At 40.6% G+C, this 21,505-nt stretch overlaps 1 protein-coding gene across 4 annotated transcripts; it reads left to right on the top strand.

Annotated features, from left to right (window-relative positions):
- Positions 1 to 9,220: 9,220 nt before the first annotated feature.
- Positions 9,221 to 21,235, top strand: LOC118410212 (probable thiopurine S-methyltransferase). 4 transcript variants are annotated; one of them, XM_035811773.1, is made up of 9 exons: positions 9,221 to 9,483; positions 10,989 to 11,126; positions 11,949 to 12,041; positions 13,031 to 13,160; positions 14,430 to 14,482; positions 16,332 to 16,406; positions 18,664 to 18,749; positions 18,858 to 18,902; positions 19,271 to 21,235. In XM_035811773.1, the coding sequence occupies exons 2-9, from the start codon at positions 10,996 to 10,998 to the stop codon at positions 19,381 to 19,383; spliced, it is 726 nt and encodes a 241-aa protein (XP_035667666.1). In that variant the 5' UTR covers positions 9,221 to 9,483; positions 10,989 to 10,995; the 3' UTR covers positions 19,384 to 21,235. The 4 variants fall into 4 exon arrangements, with proteins under 4 accessions (XP_035667666.1, XP_035667667.1, XP_035667665.1 ...); XM_035811774.1 differs by having other exon boundaries at positions 9,221 to 9,444; XM_035811772.1 differs by having other exon boundaries at positions 9,222 to 9,483; positions 10,982 to 11,126.
- The last annotated feature ends 270 nt before the right edge of the window (positions 21,236 to 21,505 follow it).

Consider the following 21,505-nt stretch of genomic DNA (forward strand, 5'->3'; position numbering starts at 1 on the left):
ACTCGGACTAAGAAGCAAACTTAAACTGTACCTAACAAATACAGCAACAGATACTAGACTAAGTTCATCTGGCAGGTCAGACATTGTTGATACAAAGTAACCTGATACATTGAAGGTAGCACACTGCCACTGCAGCACAACAGATGACGATTCTACATGTAACCCCAACTGTCATCTGTTTTCACAACCAAGCAGATATTGGGGGGATGCCCCAACCACACGAAAACAGGGTCAACCTATACAGTATCAAGTTCAAGCACTAGGAGGCCCCAAATCAAACCTGACCACCAGGACACTAGCACCAATTCATGTACCAAATATCAACACAATGGCACCTTGCCTTCCAGAGATACAGCGCACGCCCCGTGCCCGCACAAAAGGTAACCTGGAATGCCAAGTTCAAGCACCAAGGGCGCCAAAATCAAAATTGAGAATTATTCAGCCACCTCCAACACATGTGCCAAATATCAATCGCGCCCGCACCAACCGTTCCGAAGATATATCTCCGGAAAAACCCCTCCCGGACACAAAATTCGACCTGTCGTGTCAAGTTCAAACACGACAAGGCCCAAAGTCCATCCTAAGCAACAGGCAACAACTCCCCACCCATGCACCAAAAATAGTCGCAATGGCGCGTATCGTTCCAGACACACGGCGCCAAAAGTGCCAAAAAAACACAAAAAATGCCACCTTCAATGTCAAGTTCACGCGCCAGGAGGCCCAAAATCAAACCCGAGTGTCAGGCTACCACCCCCAACCCATGTACCAAAAATCGTTGTGCTGGCACTATACGTTCTCGAGATACCGCGCCCTAAAGCCCCAGCTTCCAAAAATTCCCACGCCCGTGAAAACCATACCTGCATTACATGCAGGCAATGAGCCAAAAGGAAGTCAGATTCTGAACTACTGTATTTGACAATTGAAAAGTAACCTGTCATCAATCACAACAGAAACATGTACAAAGGGTTATGAGAATGTTTATACAGACTTCAAGTAAATTTTCAATATGCAGAAAACCCAGTACATGCTTTCAAGAAGATTTTAAATTAAAGAGGTAGCTGATTTTAATGCCAATAAAGTTTTAATCTTTGTGGTAGGAACATTTGTGTAAGGTACAGTACCAGTACATTGATGTTCTGGTATCTTTTTACCCATATTGCTTACAGTGCATTGATAAAGATTAAACATCCATGTAGTAAGATACGCCAAATAGCAATTACTCAAGCAACTAGATATGTTTTTGTCATGGTCAAACGTTTCAGATAAAAAGATCCGTCATCTTTTGTTAGTGTCAGTGACATTGAGTAGATATTGTTGTAAAATTAGAAGGTTTTATATCCTGAAAAGTCTTACCTTTCCTATTGAAATACAAAAAAATGCCTTAAACTCTTTTGCACATCAATTCATAGCTTTCAACAGAGCTGAGGTCGCAGCTCAATTGTGCCCGTCTTTCATCTAATGTTGCAGATTTTCAAAAAGGTGTCTCCTGTAACGTAATGATCACAATGGTTTGAATTTTGACTGACATTCATAAAAGGCTTCATACTTGATAGTTTTCCCCGAACGGTGTGTTGTGCATCTGACATCAACTGGGAACCCTAGAACTGATGTGAGCGTGTGCAAGAAGTGATAAAAGTTTGGTATAAGTTGCCTTAATAATGAAATGCAAGTTGTCAGGACGGTTGAAAAATGACTAAACACACAGCGTATGGAACACAGAACAATGCATTCCTTATTTTTGGTCTTTCACATCTTGGTTTGGGGCTCCGGAATGGACTTTGGCATTCTACGACATTAGCGTACGTTTCCCGATATTTCTTTTAAACTTACAGCATATACGAGGGGCGTTCAATAGTGGGATAATTCGCAGCGCCACACCCATTCCCGCCCCCTCAGCCAGGTGATGGAGTTATAAGGAGTGCGGAAAAAGTCCCCATCCCTGACCAGAGAGCGAGGCGAATGCCTACTATGAGCCTACAAACCGAGGGTGGGAGGGAGGGGGAAAAGAAAGCATCCCCTTCTTCTCTCTTCATACCTCCATATTACCTAACCCACTTCCCGGAGGAGGGGCGTGCGGGGCTTGCGCCATGATTTTCTCCGACAGCCTCGTGCGTCCGCACCCGAAGTCTAACTGCGCGCCTTTTACTCTAAAGCTCTCTACTTTTATACCCTATCCTTCATTAGCATACATACTTATTTGCATAATCCCTCTGATTGGTTACTTCCCAAAATTGGGTTAATTAACCACCTGACTGAGGCGTGGGGGAACAGGTGTAGCGCTGCGAATAAGTAATAACTCTGACTCATTTCCCATAGCAGGAGATTAATAAAACTTGGCACAGTTATTAGTCTTTCTCTTCATAGGAACCACCCAGAGTTATGCATTTCTCCCATTGTTTGATGCAGCTCTGGACACCGTTTTTGTAGGACACCCCAGGTTGGCCCTCCAACGGATGCCTAATCAATGGCAGAGAGGAAAGACCAGGTCTGGGAGCTGTTTCCACAGACTTCCGGCCATGTTTGAATTCAGGATGCCAGCGTTTTACAAGGTCATACGATGGGGCATCATCACCATAAGTTTCTTTCATTTCATCAAAAGTCTCATTTGGTGTGCGTCCTTCCAAATACAAAAACCGGATCACTGCACGACACTCAACTGGCTCCATTTCACACCTAACTCAGTTCAAACACCAGTAAATCAGAAACCACAATTAGTTCAGAGTTTTTGCAACACAAATTATAGAGATATGAATCATTACACATGCAAAATTTCATCTAGATCAGACAACCGGAAGTGGGTCAGAGTAATTACTTATTGAACGCCCCTCATATTTCTCCACTTGCAGAATCTTTGTACGGTTTACTGTATGGTGGTAAAGTTTGTTTTGGAAACGGACAATATTTATGCACGTGGGAATGCCATCCATATAATCGAATCAACATGGCCTAAGCAGGGAATGATAACTTTGCCTGATGCGTGAATGCGGACCTGTCCTTGGTGCTGAAATGATGGGCGTTCTTAAAACCGCATCAAGTACCTCTAGCTTCCACAGAACGTGCCGTAGATATATATGTATAAGTACAATGTCATGCTGTTGTATATAAGGATGCTATATCCTGTCTATGGTTTCGATATGTTGTGTAAGATAAGACATCATTTGTAGCAGACAAAGCTTTGATGTAAAGTTGACCAAATATCCAATGGAAGCCGTGATAAATTCTGTTACTTACGACACAAATACTCCGGATAACACATTGCAGCTGAGGTACCATATATATTGGTCAAGGGTTAAGATGTGTAGTTATTGTTGACAGTTGACTTTGCCACTGATAATGATAGTTTATTGCAGGTAACATGAAAGGAGACAAAACAAACAAATGCGTAGAACAGTATAGAATATGTCGAATCTAGTCTAAAAGCTAACTCTAAATTGTAACATGTTGGGTTCGACTTCTTTTCCTGAGACAGTGGAAGACGAAAGATTTCTTTCGTGACCATAGAATGCAAGATTTGACATAAAAATTGTTTGTACCGCCCTTTCTCAATTTCGAGTGGATGGGCGCTAATTCCAATTTTGCTGATGATACTAACATTTCACCAGCCAAGGTGGATCACCGGAGTCCCGTGTACATATATAACGTTCTAGGACAGTGCTTCTCTCTCGCATCAAGTATTGTCCTCTAGCTTTCTTTCCCCAGACTCCCGGCACGAAGCAGACTATGAAAAACGGGCGGGCGCCCAGTCACAATTTGCCGTCCATAACCAGATTTCAATTCCGATCACACCCAGGTGGCACGAGACGGTACACAGCTCCCCACAGGTCAGCCGGCCCTGAAGGGACGTACAGCGGGACAAAAGATGTCAGGGACTGTACGTTAATGTACAGCGGGACAAAACATGTCAGGGGTGGTACATTAATGTACAGCGGGACAAAACATGTCAGGGACGGTACATTAATGTACAGCGGGACAAAACATGTCAGGGGTGGTACGTTAATGTACAGCGGGACAAAACATGTCAGGGTGGTACGTTAATGTACAGCGGGACAAAACATGTCAGGGACGGTACGTTATTGCACAGCAGGACAAAAACATATCAGGGACGGTACGTTAATGTACAGCGGGACAAAACATGTGAGGGACGGTACATTGATGTGCATCGGGACAAAACATGTCAGGGACGGGACGTTATCTATTGTATAGCGAAACGAAACATACCGGGGACCGTACGTTAATGTACAGCGGGACAAAACAATCCAGAGACTGTGCATTATATAGTACTGAGAGGCACAGCATATCAGGGACGATACGCTATTAGACTGTGAGACAAAACATGCCAGGGACAATACGTCATTGTACAGCGGGGTAATACATTCCAGGGACTGTACATTAATGTACAACGGAACAAAATACTGGCATGCCAAGGACGTTACGCTATTGTACAGCGGGACAGAACATGCCATGGTCGTTTCGTTATTATTTTTGCCAGAATGGCTAAGGTTATGTTTTGTGTGTCTGTGTGTCTGTGTGTGTGTTAACAGCATAACTCGAGAAGCCTTGGATGGTTCCTGATGATATTTGGTAGGTGGGTAGGGGTCGGGAAAACGAAGGTCAAGTTCGATAATGGGCCCCTTAGCGGCTTGCTAAGGTACTGCAGCGGAAACTCAATTTTTTATATCTCGTGTTATGGACATGCTGTGGTCATGATTTATGGGTGGTAGATAGCACACGGGGCAGAGAGTATGTGCCGTGAGTTTGGGCCTCCTAGCGGCTTTTTTGGTACTGCAGACGCCTCTGCAACGTGTTGACGGATCTTCCTGATTTTTGGTATGTAGATAGAATGAGTGTTGACTTACATAATGAATACTAATTATGTAAATCAACAGCTAATTTGTATAATTAATGAGGAAAGTTTATAAATCCACTGCATTCCATGATAGGATTTTGAAACTTGTCACATATGTAGCTGAGAAAGAGAGAAATGAAAATAGATATCAATTATGCAAATGATGACGTCATTTGCATAATTAATGAGAAAATATGAACGTGTTGACGGATCGTCACGATTTTTGGCATGTAGATAGCCTAAGTGAAGACTTACACAATGTGATACTTATTATGCAAATTAACAGCTAATTTGCATAATTGATTATGAAAAGTTCATAAATCCACTGCATTCCATTATAATAGTTTCAACGTTGTCACACATGTAACTGAGAAAGAGGAAAGAGAGTATAAGGGGTGTATTTAAAGACTTTGAAAGAGAATAAGTCAAGAAAGGATCATATATGATTCTTGGTATGCTGATAGCTTAACCAGTGCTTGATACAATTTGATATTGATTACTTGTAAATTGGGCCCTAATTTGCATAATTAATGCCGAAATTTTACAAACCAACTCCAAGCATATAATTATAAAACAAAATGAAATGAGTAACGCATTTGTCTACAGACACCATTCTACACAACAAACCTAGTTTATTTGGCAAAGGTATGTGTTCGTGGAACTCTAGTTGTACAGTAGGATAGAACACTCCAGGGGTGACATGTTATTGCACATTGGGGCAAAACATATCAGTAACGGTACGTTCTGTTTCTGCGGTAGTCTGAATACTGTGGCTGCAATCAGTCGTTCTTCAACCCTCTCCTCTGTGCGTGGGTTTCTTTAGCCCCATAGCTCCTTATCAAGCTTTTTTTTTTACCGCAATGGTCCTAGTCTTTCAGGTCTGCCTAAAGAATAGCCAGTAACTTGAGTAAGTTCTTTGAATACGGGACCGCCGAGACGTATAGGCCCCCGGTAAGGTTGAGTTAACAAAAGGATATGGGCTTTGGGTCTGTGACCGATATGAATACATCGAAAGGTAACTTGTGTATGGAAATTTCATTTCAAGCGAGTGACTAGTGTCACAGGGAATCGTCTTTAAAGCATTGTGACTGTAAAACCTTCGACTACGCCTGACTTTTCAATACACACGCTTCGTATTGAAATCCTATGATGTTCTGAAAATTAGGCACCGTAGATAGGGCCGTTTTTCTTTCAATGTTTTTGTACAATTTGACATTAGACATATACTAGTCACCCTCACACTCAGGGTTGACATCGCGGCAAAGCCTAACGATATCACCCCTGACAATTCAGCCAGGGTATTGGGGTATTTGGGGCGTGGCTTCTAACCAACTGGCTTTTTGTTGTCGAAAGCTCGGAAAGGCGCCATATAAGGCGACTCATTAATATTCAAGAGCAAGATAACAGTACCGGCGTAACGTTCTTTCAGCGTCCAGACGTCTTTATCAGGTACCAAATTTAACATTTGTCGGTTCTGTGGGTATAGGGTAACTACGGCATCACCGTATACATGTACCGACCTAGCATACGAAAAAAAAATTACCATCACGCAAAGATAAACAGATCTTTGTACACGCCGCGCCGTACGCTGTTTGTTCGAAACTTGCAATCCGGTCGCTGATTGGCCCGCGACAAATCAGGCAAGCTCATTAATATTCATAAGCAGGGCGCCCAAATACCCCAATACCCTGGCTGAATTGTCAGGGGTGATATCGTTAGGCTTTGCCGCGATGTCAACCCTGAGTGTGAGGGTGATACTAGTATGCAATCCAGAACTAGGTAGAAGTAATATTTGTAGAAAAATACATAGCATTTACCTACACATGGTCTAGCCTAACAAACTACTGCCCCATTTATTCCTACTCAAACACATTCATATACATGTGCATAAGGTGACCAGCCCCTCCAAATCTGTCCTGCCACTTGCTACATAATGTAATCGAACACCACAGTGTGTCTACTACTTAACCAGTAACCATGGTGACCGCCATATGGTCCCTGTCATTGACTATATATGTTTTGAAGGAAAGAAAAATGTGAGATGAATTTCCCTTAAGCTTGAGCACAACTGGTAGCAGCATCACAGTCGAGCTCCCGGTTCCAAATATGTAGTTGGTACCTGGGAGACCCCAGTTCAATTCTGGACGGACAGGTCATCTCGGTTTTGCAGTACCCTTCTTTCGGATGGAAAGTAAAATGAGGATCCTATGTTCGAAAAGGTGCCTCGAGCACGTTAAATGGGAAGGGCTAGCAACCCCTCTCTGCAAAAAAAAAAAATACCTGTTACTGAAACAACAAGGAAACTTGCCGCCATGTGTGCCACTAGGCACGACAAGTGTCTGAGAGAACTAACATCCCAAGGGAAACACTAAAGATAGGATTGGATGTCAGACGAACGATAGAAACTTGAGAGTACTAGGAGGGGAACTGTCCATATCACTCAAAATTGTAGTTTTGTTTAATCTTGAAACCCAATCGTGCCATATTACCAGTCTTCAACATGCCAACTTTCTATTGAAAATAATAAACGGAGGAATGATAATGAGTCAGAGGTAGAAAGAGGGCGAGTCAAGAAAGAACACAGAGAATAGGCCACGACACTAATGCCTAGGTTACACATAGCCGACTTTGGCTCCCGAACACTAGCCGACTCTTATAATTAGCCGACCCAAGTCGGCAGTAGTTCGGGAGTAGTCTGACCAGTTTAGGTCACGCCTATTTTTTTAGCGCCGAACATGTCCCGAACACCTCCCGACCAGTAAATGACTTACTCCCGACTGTGTCCCAAATGCTAACTAACCTATCACCAACCATCCCGACCTCTAGCCGCAGACTGCCGAATCACTCCTGACTGACCCCCCAACCGATTTGCCGACCCTTTTTCGACTTGAAATAGACATAATGTTGGAGCATAAGCCTGTATAATTGTCACTTTTGCATGGGCTGATTCAAATCTAGCAGTTATGATTTTGTCGCTAATAGGGTTCCATGAAATCAATGCATTTGTAGCACAACGATTCAACAGTATTCCAACTCCTCTTCTATGTTTATCTGGCGTTCCCGGTTCATTTCCAGAATACAGGAAGGAACCATCTTCAGGGTTATGTCTGCCTTGACCTGGCCATCTGGTTTCACAAACACCCAAAACATCTGGCCTATATGCGTTCATTTCCATTAACAACTGCTCAAATTTGGAGGTATGAGGTCGCCGAACTCTAGTCTTCTTTTTTTCTTAGGCCATGTTGATTTGATTATATGGATGACATCCTCTGGAAACTCCAAAACTGATGCGAGCGAGCGAATAAAAAAAAAGTTTGGCCAAAAAAAAAAAGTTGCCTCCAGTATGAAATCAAAGTGGTCAGGAAGGTTGAATATAGGACTAAACACACATAGTATGGTATACCAACAGTTAGGTTACATACCCAGTACATTATACGGGTGCAAGACATTTTTGACATTTTTTTCTTCTTGGACCAATCCGAAAAAACAGACCTGGAAAAAATCAGAGGAACAGGTTTCGCCAATTACAAAATGGACACACTATGTCGGCAGGCATTTGGGGTCTTACCGGGGGCCAAGAAGACAACAAGAGGAAGTCAAGTAGAGTTTATAGTCAATTGTACCAAGTTTCTACAGTAGAAGGTACAGAGACAGTAATTAGCCTTATTACATTGTATATGGAGATGGGATTTTTAAATGCCAGTGGGAGTCCAATAATCCACCAAACATATTCCTTTGTAGCAAAACTGACCAATTACCATTGTTTTGAGTATTGCAAATTCTCAAGTTTCCACAGACAACCAGGTTCAGATCCGGACCTGAAAATGATCCTCTGGACCTGAACGGGACCTGAATTTTCTGTACTGGTACCTCCCCCTACCAACAGTAGATTTTTTTCTTTCTGTCCTTTCATATCTTATTCTTTGACTTTAGATCTATTTTGGCATTCTATGGCATTAGACTATGATTAGTTATCTGTTTTCTGATCCTTTTTTGTTCAATCTACGGAATATTTGTGCTCATTTTATAGCTACTTTGCCCAATCTATTGTGTGGTCGAAAACTTTTTTTTTTTGGAAACGACCGAAAATTGGTGCGAGCGCGGATGTCATCCATATAATCAAATCAACATGGCCTTACATGAAAACATTATCAAAGCCACGTAGTTTCTACCTGTCTTTCTTTTTGTTGAAATTAATAGGGCTAGTGTATTTTTTTTTTTCGATTCTATGATGACAAACTGCAGAGACGGATATAACGTTACATATTTGTTTGATACTGTAAAAGTGGAAAAGTTCGCGGGGATTTAACCAATATCACGGTAACGTTAAGTAACGTTAGATTATGGAGTGTCCGCGGAGTTGTCTTAAATTTGCGGTTGAAACTGCCATGCAGGGTTTTACTGTACAAAGGAATGTTCGAGGTGGTTTGGAGCTGGCGTTGGAGAGAGATCGCCGCGAAAACAGCGAACATAAAAGGTCCCCAAACATTTCCGTTTTTAGGGTAAGTCAGGAGGTCAGAGGTCAGGGCGCTGACCTAGCGTACGAAGAGCATACCTGCCGGAAGGATTGCTGCAGTCGCCAAGCTTCTGAGCTCAAGGTGCGTTCTGAGGAGTCTTGTTCTAACAAGCACAAACAGGTGAATGATATGATGTACATACATATTGTTGGTACGACCATGTAGATGTTCTCATTTCTTCTGCAAAGTTTCTATGTAGTCCGCTGAGTGCTCATGTGGTGATTATACAAACTCCTTCAGTCCACAATAGCCTGGTATCCAGCCGTAACGTAAATATAGCTCCCGAGTCTCTTCTCTTCGCAATTACGAAGAGAAGAGAAGAGACTCAGGAGCTATATTACAGCTGGATACCAGGTAACTGCGAAGAGGAGAGAAGAGACTCGAGAGCAGGATACCAGGCTGCTGTAGGTTCACAAGTACATGTACCCCAAGGGTAGGGTGTAGTTTTAAAATATTTGTAACCTTAACTATGAGCGCCGCTGTTTTGCATTCGTGACTGTTGTTACCGATCATTTACTCAGGCAACACAGACCCTTACAATGTTGAACGTTGTGCCTGCCGACTTGTACATAAGGTGGCGTTGTAAATCACATTCAGTTGGTCCCATGGATCTATTACTTGAAAAAGTTTTTCACCTTTTTTGACAACGCCTCAGGGGCAGTGTATTACGTGTCTTGTTTTCAAGAATTCCAAATATTTGCAATTCCAAAAATGTGTCATCAACATGTGTTTGTTACTGTGTGAACCTGGCTTTCGCTGAAAACTCGTATGTGAATTCAATCAGTCCATTGGGTATTTATGAGAATTTGGTAACAGTTGAGTGAGGGACCAGTGACTCAGCAATTTCTGTCCACAGCCACTGTCTTCTGCCCTCAGCCAAGTTGCTTGTCCCAAGAACATAACCTCTGCTTTGAGAATACAGTGCACCCAATGTACAGAAAGTACAATGTACATTGTGCCACAGCTCCTTGATAATGCAATGATTTACATGTAGGCAGCAGATTTTAACTGAGCAGAGTACATTGAACTAATGCCTCTAGCCACTTACAGCTTGCGTATCTAATCTATTTTGTGGAAAAACTTCTGTTACACAACAAATCATAGTGACCCCCCGTGGGAGTCTTCACGTTTCGTTGAAAATTTGTTGAGATTTATTCCAAAAATCTTGAGATTAATTCAAAAAATCTTGAGATTAATTCAAAAAATCTTGAGATTTAGTCCAAAAATCTTGAGATTCTTTCCAAAAATCTTGAGATTTATTCCAAAAATCTTGAGATTCATTCCAAAAATCTTGAGATTTATTCCAAAAATCTTGAGATTCATTCCAAAAATCTTGAGATTTATCCCAAAAATCTGAGATTTATCCCAAAAATCTTGAGATTTTGTGGTTAATCTTGAGATGTTTTGACTTCATGTTGAGATGTTATGACTTTGATCTCAAGATGTTTTGACTTGGTCTTGAGATGTTTAAAAAATCTCAAGATACTTTAAAAGACACTGTAGAAAGGTCTCAAGATGCTTCAAAAAGATTCTAAACTCTAGTCAATTTTGGAGGTAGCTTTTGGTAACGTTACCTGTTGAAATTGTGAGAGTTGATATTTTAGTTTATTGTTCTCAGTCTTCAGGGACACCATGGCGGCTAAGGACGATAGTATACCGAGCGAGAAACCTGGCGTGGTCAATCTGCCTCAATGGGAGCAGGGCTGGCAGAAGGCAACGGATGCTGGAAAGGATCCGCAATTCCATGTAAAAAATGTCCATCCGTGAGTTAAACACGTTTACATTGTGTAGTATTATGATTGATGTGTGTGTTTGAGGAGCATGTCATGACAAAGATGTATTGATACTTTCAAATTGAACCCATTTTTGACCATTGAGTGAAGGTACATACTTTATCAAGAAGTACTACGTATCCAGAGGGCAGATATGGTTAGCACTGCCGAAAGCGACTGTCCTTTCTGTCTGTAGCAACCTTGTTCAGTCGCTAGTAGTTGGTATCCAACTAGCTGTTCATATAGCTGCTGGTGTTTCCATTTCAAACTGTACAGTATGTGACTACTTGGATAGCACTATCAAAGAACCAAGACCCCCAGGAACATCTCCTTTTTTTTCCTACTGCAAAATTAAATCCCTGCAAAACTTAACACCATTCACAAGATTTATTGATGCATTCTCCTAGCCTCTACCAGGCTCTGTAGATCACTGGTCAAATAGTGGAAAATAGACAAATAGAGGGAATAGTGTGCTATAGGGGGAGGCGGCCGGTCAAAGGAGTCAGTACTTGCATTCTTCCCTCTATTTGTCCATGAGCCTTTCCTACAACAGCAAAGAAACTCCAAGAGCTAAGGAAGCTTGCAGGATGCAAAGCACATTAGAAAATGATGAAGAAAGACTGAATGCAGCTATAGGACCATCCAAAGACTATAGATGCAGAATACAGTGACTGATGATTGTCCAATGTCTACTTTTTGACCAACGATTTGCTAGGATTCTACTCTTGGTTCGACAACTGAGTGTGCTTAGTCATTCATTTGCTTATTTGGGTCACCTGCATTGTAACCAACCGTTGTTTGCCGTTCTGACAGGATATTGTCCAAGCACCTGGAACAGCTGACAGGAGGAAGGTCTGGACTGAAGTTCCTGTTTCCTCTGTGTGGAAAAGCTATGGACATGAAGTGGTAATGCTAGTTCACCTTAATCCACGGGGTAGCCTAGATTCATTTGTTGTGAAAAAAATCTGGGTATTTAGAGATTTCAGGTCAGGGTTTCAAATGTCAAAATTTTCAAAATGAGACAATGTGAAACTACCTTCCACCTACTTAACTTAATGATCCCCAAATACAATATTTCTACATGCAACGAGTATAGGTTACCCAACGGATAAATGTTATCTAACGTTAAGTATACATACAGTCAAACCTGTACAAGTGACCACCTCTACATAAAGACCACCTTGTCATTGATATACATGTACAGTCAAACATGCAAGTGAGAAACTCTACATAAGGACCACCTCCACCTGGCCAATGATATACAGCCAAAACTGTACAAGTCACTACCAGTCTATATAAGTACCACCTGGCCATAGATAAACAGTCAAACATACAAGTGACCACCTCTATATAAGGACCGCCTGGCCAATGATATACAGTCAAACTTGTATAGGTGAGCACCTCTATTTAAGGACCACCTGGCCAATGATATACAGTCAAACATACAAGTGAGCACCTCTACATAAGAATCACCTGGCTATTGATGTACAGTTGTGCAGTCAAACATGTACAAGTAAGCACCTCTGTATAAGGACCACCTGGCCTCACCCAGACATTTAAAATCCTATATTCAAGTAGATTTGACTGTAGAAACCTGATAGAAATGCCTATAAACTCTACTCTAGCTTGTTATTTATAATATTATATATTATTATACTATAATATTAGTGAATGACTCAGATATGATCTGTTCATTATCTCGGTCCAAGATCTGGTCCATTGATTTTTTTTAGTTTTTTTTTTTGACTATTCCAAAAAGAAAAAATCCCAGGGTTTGTTCCTATATGCATGTACCCACCCCTAAAGCTTCACCTTTGTTGAGAACAAGGAGTTACATCAAAGATGAAATATGAAAGCTGCTTGTTGAGAACGTCACTGCTTTTACCTTCCTGCAGGCTTGCTGACCAGGGACATACCATTGTTGGTGTGGATGGGGTGGAGGATGCTGCACGGCAGTTTTTTCAGGAGAACGCAATTCAGCCAACAGTGACAGAGGTGCCTGCACTGAATGGGAAACTTTACCAGGTCAGGTGTGGATAGCATTCCCTACATATAATGAAAAGACCATAGTAGTCCAGGTCAAAAGATACAAAAAGTTCTGCTGCAGTACCAAGGTCACACACTGAGGGGGGGGGGGGCAAAATTGACCTTGACCTTCATCTTCCCAACCCCTACCCACATACCAAATATCATTGTAGTCGATCCAGATGTTTTACAGTTATGCTGACCACAAATATCTAGAAACACCAACAGACAGACAGACAGACAGACAGACAGACACACCCAAGACTGCAAAAGAAGCAAGTACATTTGTATATGTCATGGATTGCAAAAGATTACAAAAATGGATACAGGATGTCTAAAGTCAAAGAAGAAGAAAATGAAAGTCTACACCAAAAACTTAGAATCTTTATATTGTTTGAAAATCTGAAAAAGTAGGAGGCCAACAAAAAATGCAGAAAGAGATGCCAATACTTCTGCAGGCAGAGCATTTTACAAGTACTAGGCAACAACTCAGATTTCTATTGGCTGCATGGATGCTACTTTGACAACCAGATATTGAAAAAGCCTCTCGTAATAAACTCCGAGCCTACCAGTCTAACAGTCTGAGACATGGTGCCCAGACAGATATGTTAACAGGCACTAACCTTTCTGACTCAGCCAAAGTGGTAAGAAGAATACTATCCTCATAAAATTGGACAAATGGTCTTGTGGAATACTCAAAGAATGACGGTTGAACTGGTATCTTGTTGTGATGGGTAGATAGGAAGAGATAGATATAGAATACAACATGGTGTATTCCATATCACCGAGGTACCAGCCCTACCGCGGGTCGGATCGCCCGAAGGCCGGAGGGTGATCCGATCCGCGGGAGGGCTGGGACCGAGGGTGATGCAGAATACACCATATTGTCTTTTATCTATGTCATACCCACCTGAGAAAATACATGTTTTGATGCAAAATGTGCCAGAAGTTGAGAAAATTTAGTGTCCTCGAATAAACATTGATACAACAGCAATGTTCGAACGTCCAAATCAGGTATTTGAGTTTTCGACCATGCAGCACTGGCGTGCACAAAGTGTGTTCTAAATACTCGATTGAAGCCTGTGTGATAAAACTCCAAAAGCTGTGTAGTGCGGCTTTTTTTCACGGTCTGGAACACCTGTATCGAACGTTATCGCGGCCCAGGTATGACATAAACATAGGGGCTGTCCAAATATTTTAACAACAAATCTTCTGTTAAGTTGACTTGAGATTTGTTATTAAAAGTTCTTGTTGATTTGAAATCCACAGGGAATGGAAGGCAGGATCTCCATCTATATTTGTGACTACTTCAACTTCAGCAGGTTTGTTTTTTTACAGTTACAGTCATGCTACTCTTCACTTTTAATAGTTACATCTTGTCACCTCCTATGAGAAACCAGTGTGAGAACACTATCATCAGTAGTCAGAAGCACTCCAAAGACGTTTAATCATCCCAGTCTTGCAAGTGACACAAATGTTGAAGAACACGTCAAAACTTTTGATTCTGCTGTTCACTTAAGTGTCTTAAAGCATTTATCATGACAAAAATGAACGTTTTGTTCCCCTCTTTCCAACATTAATGGGCATAGTGAGTGAAATATCCTACGTTCACTGGCAAATACTTTCAAATTGACTTCTTTGACTAGAAAAGAGTGGATTTTACTGTCATGTGTAACTTATTTTTATGTCATTGTTAAGATTATATATATATTGAAGGAATTATACTGCTCTTGCAGAATTATGCTCCTCTTTCATGATTGAAATCTTTCTTGTAGTAACGGGGGCCGCCCTAAGACGGTCCCCGTCGTAAGACGGAACGGATTTTTTGCTGATCTCATTTTCCATAAGTACACCGTGTTTGTTGCCACTGACTATGCTGATTACAAAGGTAAATAAACCAAGTCCATGCACACAGCTTTAATTTGGATTCCAAGTATACTTTAACATATTTATTTCATGTTTTTTTAAAAACGGAATTCTAACAGTAATGTTGACAGTGCTGTATCACTGCGGTCACCGGCCTCTGCGTATTGGCGGCTCGTGTCGCTAACTATACGAACTCTTTCAAGCAGTCACACAACTGCCATGATACACATAAATAAAGCTCCATAAAACACTATGAATATGGGTCTTCAAATGTCTGTTGAGTAGAAAAGCAACTAAAAGGAAGCGACATAAACATTACCACCATTGTACTCCCAAGGGAGTGTGGCCGTGAAGGTGACAGACTAGAGAACGCTCCAAAGATTTATTTGACTTTAACAAATGATTCGTGCTGTCTATGAAAATAAGACTTGATAGAGAAATGTAGATGATATTTTCATATAATCAGACCGAGTTTTGTTGATGTTAGCGGTGTCTTTTTTTCGTAATGTTTTTTTTAGTCGGGCATTCACAATCAGTGCATTCAGCCCATTGCCCGTGAAAACATGAGCTGGATTGTTCTAGGTACAGCCTTCCTCATGTGAGACAAGAAGTACATACAGTCACGATTTTACTGTCAAAAGAAAGCTAAAATATCATATTATTAATTTTTTTCAGTGTACTTAAATTTACCACTTACTTCTGAAGAAAGCAAAATGTAAAAATAAGCGTACCGACTACCGAGTTAGGCACACTGTCCAGCGTAGCACAAAATTGGAAGGTTACATGCACGAAATTGTCTCACAGTGTTTGCCGCTTGTAACATGCAGCGCGAAAGGTTCATGGACCACATGAATGCATTTCTTATTCAAGTATGTTGTTCAAATCTATGTGTAAAAAAATCAGTCATCAAAATTTGACCACTCTCAGGCAACTAGCGATGGAGCGCCATGAGTTTGAGCGCAAGAAAAAGCGTACCGTGTTGGGGCACCTCCCGTTAGTGGTATCACCTGTTGGAAGTAATGCTGTTATTCTAAGGTACACAGTCAGGAGTCAGGGTTAAAATACGTTAATAATGTCATGCACCCTTTTTGTACACAAAATCCATGGGAGCACCCATGCACGTAGATATTTTTTAAGTGCAACCAAATCTTTAGATTAGAAGTGCCAGTGCACCTATTGCAATTTTGGGCTCTGGACTGTACACATGTATGTAGACTACACAATAAGGACCTGGCATTTGAATGACTACTGAATACAGCAAGACCCTATTAGTCACCTTTTCTTCCATCCACATGTTCCCTACAGCGAAGTCAAAGGCCAGTTTGATGCCATATGGGACAGGGGAGCATTCGTGGCCATCAATGAAGTAGATCGGGAAAAGTGAGTATGTGAACCTTCAGTATACTAAGGTAGCCATTTGTCAGCAAATTTGTATTGGTTATAGGGTAAGCTTAGCAGGGATATGAGTTAAAGAAGAAGCCTCAGTTGATACAAAATATGTAAGACTTCCATTCAGAAGCTGGAAATGTACAAATTTGTTGCATATGCTAGGGTCACATTTCCAAGTTTGCGGGCAGAAACACTTGCATAATTTTTGTCCCTAAAAGCAGCCTTGTATCTGTATAGGATTAGCTTAATATTTGAGTGAAAAAAGAAATTTAAGCCAGAGGTCTAGTATATAGTAAGGCTTCAGTGTCCCCATTTATTATATGTACAGAAGTGATGGTAAAGAGGAGGTTTGGTTGTTGCTTATTTTGTTGTTGTTTTTTAGTTTTTTTTTAGACCTATGTGTCCCTAGTGAGTGAACACTATAATAAGTTTTTTAAAAATCAGCCAATGCTATCAGTAAGAGTTGTAGAGAAGGTGTCAAAAACAAAAAAAAGCTCTCTATCATCGAAAAATCGTGACCATAGCTTGTATAGAACACAAGATATCAAGCCCTAAAATTCTGCTTCAGTACAAAGAAGAGCAACCAGGCTGTCCAAAATAGGGACATAATGTAAAAAGAAAGTCACTGTTTTCGATCATTTCTCTACATTATGAGTTGAGTCTACCTTATTACACTGCACAGCAATATTTACAACGTATGGATACGACTTTGTTGAGCCGTGAGGATGTCTTGAAATATGTGCACTTCCCTCCGCCGCCTGAGTCGTCCGCCATTTTATTCAACTCGCCGGCAAGCCAAAGTGCGCTTTAGAACGCGTTCGGTGGTTCGCTCAAATCGTTACTGAATTTTGTTGAAAGTCACCGCTAAGCTCCGAAGATCTGCGACCGCAACGGTCGATTCGGAAATCTACGGTCAGCTTACTTCCAGTAGGCTACCCGGAAGTAAGTGAATTTGGTCGCGGCTTACTTTGACGTCGTTAATTAGCACTAGAAATGTGATAAAATGATGCAGATAAATTAGAAATAAGTTGCAAATGTCAATCTGAATGGAGATTTTCAAGTTCAAAACATTTGAAATTTTGGCGCCATATTTCTACATTATGTCCCTTTAATAGAACATGGGATAGTCTCATAACAAGTTTCATGACAGTCCATTCTAAACCACATGTACAATGTACATACAATTAGTACTAATGCTATAAAAACACATTGACAAAGGTAATAATCCTCAACCAAAACCTCTGCTTGGAGAGTAATGGTAAAGCAATTGGGAGCCATCTATAGTAGTATGTAGCATTGTCCACAGCATTCATTACTCCTGCAATCCTTTATGCTTCACCACCAATCTTACTTGATGTACAACTATCTCCCTTTGTTTATCTCCCATATTTGATCTCCAATATCACCAATAGGTTTTTTGTCATTTATGGTACTTGGTAGGGGAACAGAGATTGGAATGGGCATAATCCTAACCCAGGTGATATTTGGTCAAGCAGGCCAAGGCCAAACCGTTTGGGGTCCCCCTGTATAGCGTCAATTGACTCCATTCTGTCACTACCTCTTTCCCCTGAGTTGGTCAGGACCAAAGTGGATTTCTTGACTGACTGACTTGAAGCCGTAAGTTTGGCTAAAAGGACTTAGTGTTGATGAGGGGACTATGAGGATTAACAAGCTGGTGTGGGTAGATATGAACAGGGCTAGGTGGAAATGCACTGTTGTGCACCCCAATATTGGAGCTGTGCACCTCTTTTACTTGGGTACACAGGTGTACCTTGATACGAATGTATTTTTGTAGGGGTATGCATAAAGATTACTAAATGTAATGTTTCGTAGTACAGTGCATATTTTTAGTATAAAACCTTTTTGTATTACTTGTACATTTACAAAACTCGAAGTTAGGTCTTGAATTTCAGATTCAAACTCCGAAGAGAGGATGTAAAGTTTTGCTCACACTCTAACGTTTGACTTTAATCAATGTTGCGTACCAAAAATGATTCTGTGTACCACAACAATTTAGGGTAGATGACACATTTAATATTTAATCTGGAGCCCTTATGAACAATTTGCAGCTTTGATAATGGAACCATGGCTCTTGTCTAGCTAATTTTTTTTTTCAATTCACACTGTCCATTTATCCCGTAGTACAAAGCTGTCAGGTCTGATATCATTTCAACTGACCGGCTGCTACACTTAGACACTTTGAACTATATGTTCTTAATGAACCATTTATATACCGTTATCATCCCAGGTACATCCGACTGATGAAGGCTTTGCTGAAGCCTGATGGGAGGTGTCTGATGGAGGTCATGCAGTATGAGCCCAGCTTGTTCCCAGGTACATGTATGAAATGGTATGATTAGCTTTTAGGTTTCTCACTATAGGAATCTTGTAAGATGTTATGTCAACACATGTATTTATGATGTGTCTAAATGCCATTTTCAGGTCCACCCCACAATGTGCCAACGGATGAACTAAAACAACTTCTGGGTGAGTAAAAGTAGTTTACATCCAGTATTTAAAAGCAGTCACCAGACGACTACATAACTAAAAGGGGCAATATTGAAAGGGTGTGTGTCCATGCATATGTGTGTATGTGTGTGTGTGTGTGTGTGTGTGTTTGATTTCAATATGTGTCTGTGTATTTGTGTGTGGCTGTGTGGGTGCATGTGTGTCTGTGTTTGTGTGTATGTATCTTTGTGTGTGTGTTTGTTTGTTTGTTTGAAACAAAGCAAAATCATTGATTACATTTCTTGTACAATATATACTATACTAATAAACCATTACACAGATCTACTGAGAAGATTAACAAACAAAAACAGCAGCTATGAAAATTCCCAATCTGTCCTCTCCTGTAGGTGATTACAACATGGCCCTTCTGGACACTGTGGACCACACAGAAAGGCTGGGGAAACTGTTTAACCTTCCCTGGATCAACACGGCATACTTTCTCATCAAGGCGTCAAACTGATGTGCGGTGAAGACTTCTCAATTCCACTTAGTTTTGACTAACTGCACTTAATGCACATTTAAGGTATGATGGCAAGTAGTGCTGCGTACCTAAACTCAAGTTCAGGGTCAAGACCGGATTCAGGTTCAAGTCCGTATACAGATCCACAGGGTAAAGTTCAGGTCAGTACATCATATATGTCTGGACCTGAGCCCATGTGAAATACTTTTTCGGATGTGTAAAATTGCATCATGGCATAGATTTTGCAACTTATATACAGTCAGTTACTAGTGTGTAGTAAACATAGCAAACACTACTACCTGACAGTAATAAACACAAAAACAGAAATGTTTTTGCCAGCTTGAGCACAAATTTCACAATTTATACCAGGTTTTAGATGGTTTTAAAAGAACGAAAAGGAGAATATAAGCAAGAGATAGTTCTTTAACAGGTTCTTGATGTTAAGGTTTTTTTAACCAAGCCAAAATGTTTCTACAAGTCTAGATCCAGGCCGGTGTACAGGGTTACAGCACTGATGGCAAGTTGATAAAGTAAGACCATTACATGTCTTTCAAAGTTGACATGTGGTTCAAGGCCTATGTGTAGCATAGAAGTAAATTAAACATATGAAAATTCAGACTTATACTCGTGACCTATAAAATGGGCCAAATGTGAGATTTAACCATTTTGTTGATTGACCCAAAATACATCAACCCTGGAATATACTATTTTAGGGACTAAAACCAGATTTAGACACAGGTACAGGTACAGGGGTGTAGGTACAGGCTCAGACTTGTAGTACCTGTACCTGTACCTCACTACTGTATTTCACATACTAATCTATGCTCTTCAATGACGATAGAAACAAACAATTAATGGACTGTTTATTCAGACTTCAAGTAAATTTTCAAAATGCAGAAAACCCAGTACATGCTTTCAAGAGGATTTTACATAAAAGAGGTTGCTGATTTTAACACCCATACAGTGTTTTAATATTTGTCAGGGCTCGAAATACTGGGTGCATGTGCACCCAGGTGCACCCAAAACTGGGGCTGTGCACCCAATTATTTTCTGTGGGTGCACATGGTGCACCCAAATATTTTCTTAGGTTTATGTATGTAAAGATATCAAAGTATACTAGTATACATCATATTTTTGATGTGTTAGAAAGATAATAAAATGTCTGTCATGGTACTTGTTTAAGAATTTGATAGCTTGTAACTAAGTTTTATTATTAGGTTATTACTTAAATTTAAGTGGTGTACCCAAAAAATTTTTGGTGCACCCAATTTTTCCAAGCTGGGTGCACCAGTGCACCTAATCCCAAAAATGAATTTCGAGCCCTGTTTGTGGTAGGAACATTTGAGTGTAAGGTACAGTAGGGATACTTATGTTCAGGTATTTTTTACCTGTATTGTTTACCGTTCATTCATAAAGCTTAGACATCCATGTAGTAAGATACACCAAATAGCAATTACTCAAGCAACTGGATATGATTTTGGATACGGTCAGATGTTTCAGATAGAAAGATCCGTCATCTTTCGTCAGTGTCAGTGACACTGAATAGATCCTGTTGTAGAACAGGTTTTATATCCTGAAAAGTCTTACCTTTGTTTCCTATTGAACTACAAAAAATTGCCTTCAACTCTTTTGCCCATCAATTCATAGATTGAATATAAAACCTGCTTTACAACAAGATCTGTTCAGTGTCACAGACCAAAGATAACTGATGTTATCTGAAATGTCTGACTGTTTCCGAAATCATATCCAGCTTGTAATAACTATTTGGCATATTGTTTACAGTACTTTACCAGTAGTGGGTACCCATACACATTTCTACATGTGACACGATTAAAGGCATTCACTCAATACATTGCGGAGTTGTTGATATGTTTTCACAGTGGCAGTAAAAGATTGTCAATGTAGCATGTGCCACACATGTCTGTACACTGTTCCAAACAAAGTTTTCAGCCTTCAACCCCAACACCATGAGCAGATTGAAGATGATAGTTTTATTGTAAATTCTTGAAATGAAAAACGAAATGCAACCATATCCTAATATAGGTACCTTATGATATAGGTACCTTAGGAAGAATCTCAGGGCTATTTCAATGTGCAACTGCACAGCGGCCTCGCCATGGCA

The sequence above is a fragment of the Branchiostoma floridae genome, chromosome 2 (assembly GCF_000003815.2).
Source record: "Branchiostoma floridae strain S238N-H82 chromosome 2, Bfl_VNyyK, whole genome shotgun sequence".
Taxonomy (NCBI): domain Eukaryota; kingdom Metazoa; phylum Chordata; class Leptocardii; order Amphioxiformes; family Branchiostomatidae; genus Branchiostoma; species Branchiostoma floridae.

What these genes read in the sequence shown, in the direction of transcription:
- LOC118410212 (XM_035811773.1), top strand. Translation starts at nt 10,996, where the DNA reads ATGGCGGCTAAGGACGATAGTATACCGAGCGAGAAACCTGGCGTGGTC. An exon ending in AATGAAGTAGATCGGGAAAA is followed by an intron (nt 16,407 to 18,663) that starts GTGAGTATGTGA and finishes TTATCATCCCAG; the next exon opens with GTACATCCGACTGATGAAGG. An exon ending in TGAACTAAAACAACTTCTGG is followed by an intron (nt 18,903 to 19,270) that starts GTGAGTAAAAGT and finishes CCTCTCCTGTAG; the next exon opens with GTGATTACAACATGGCCCTT.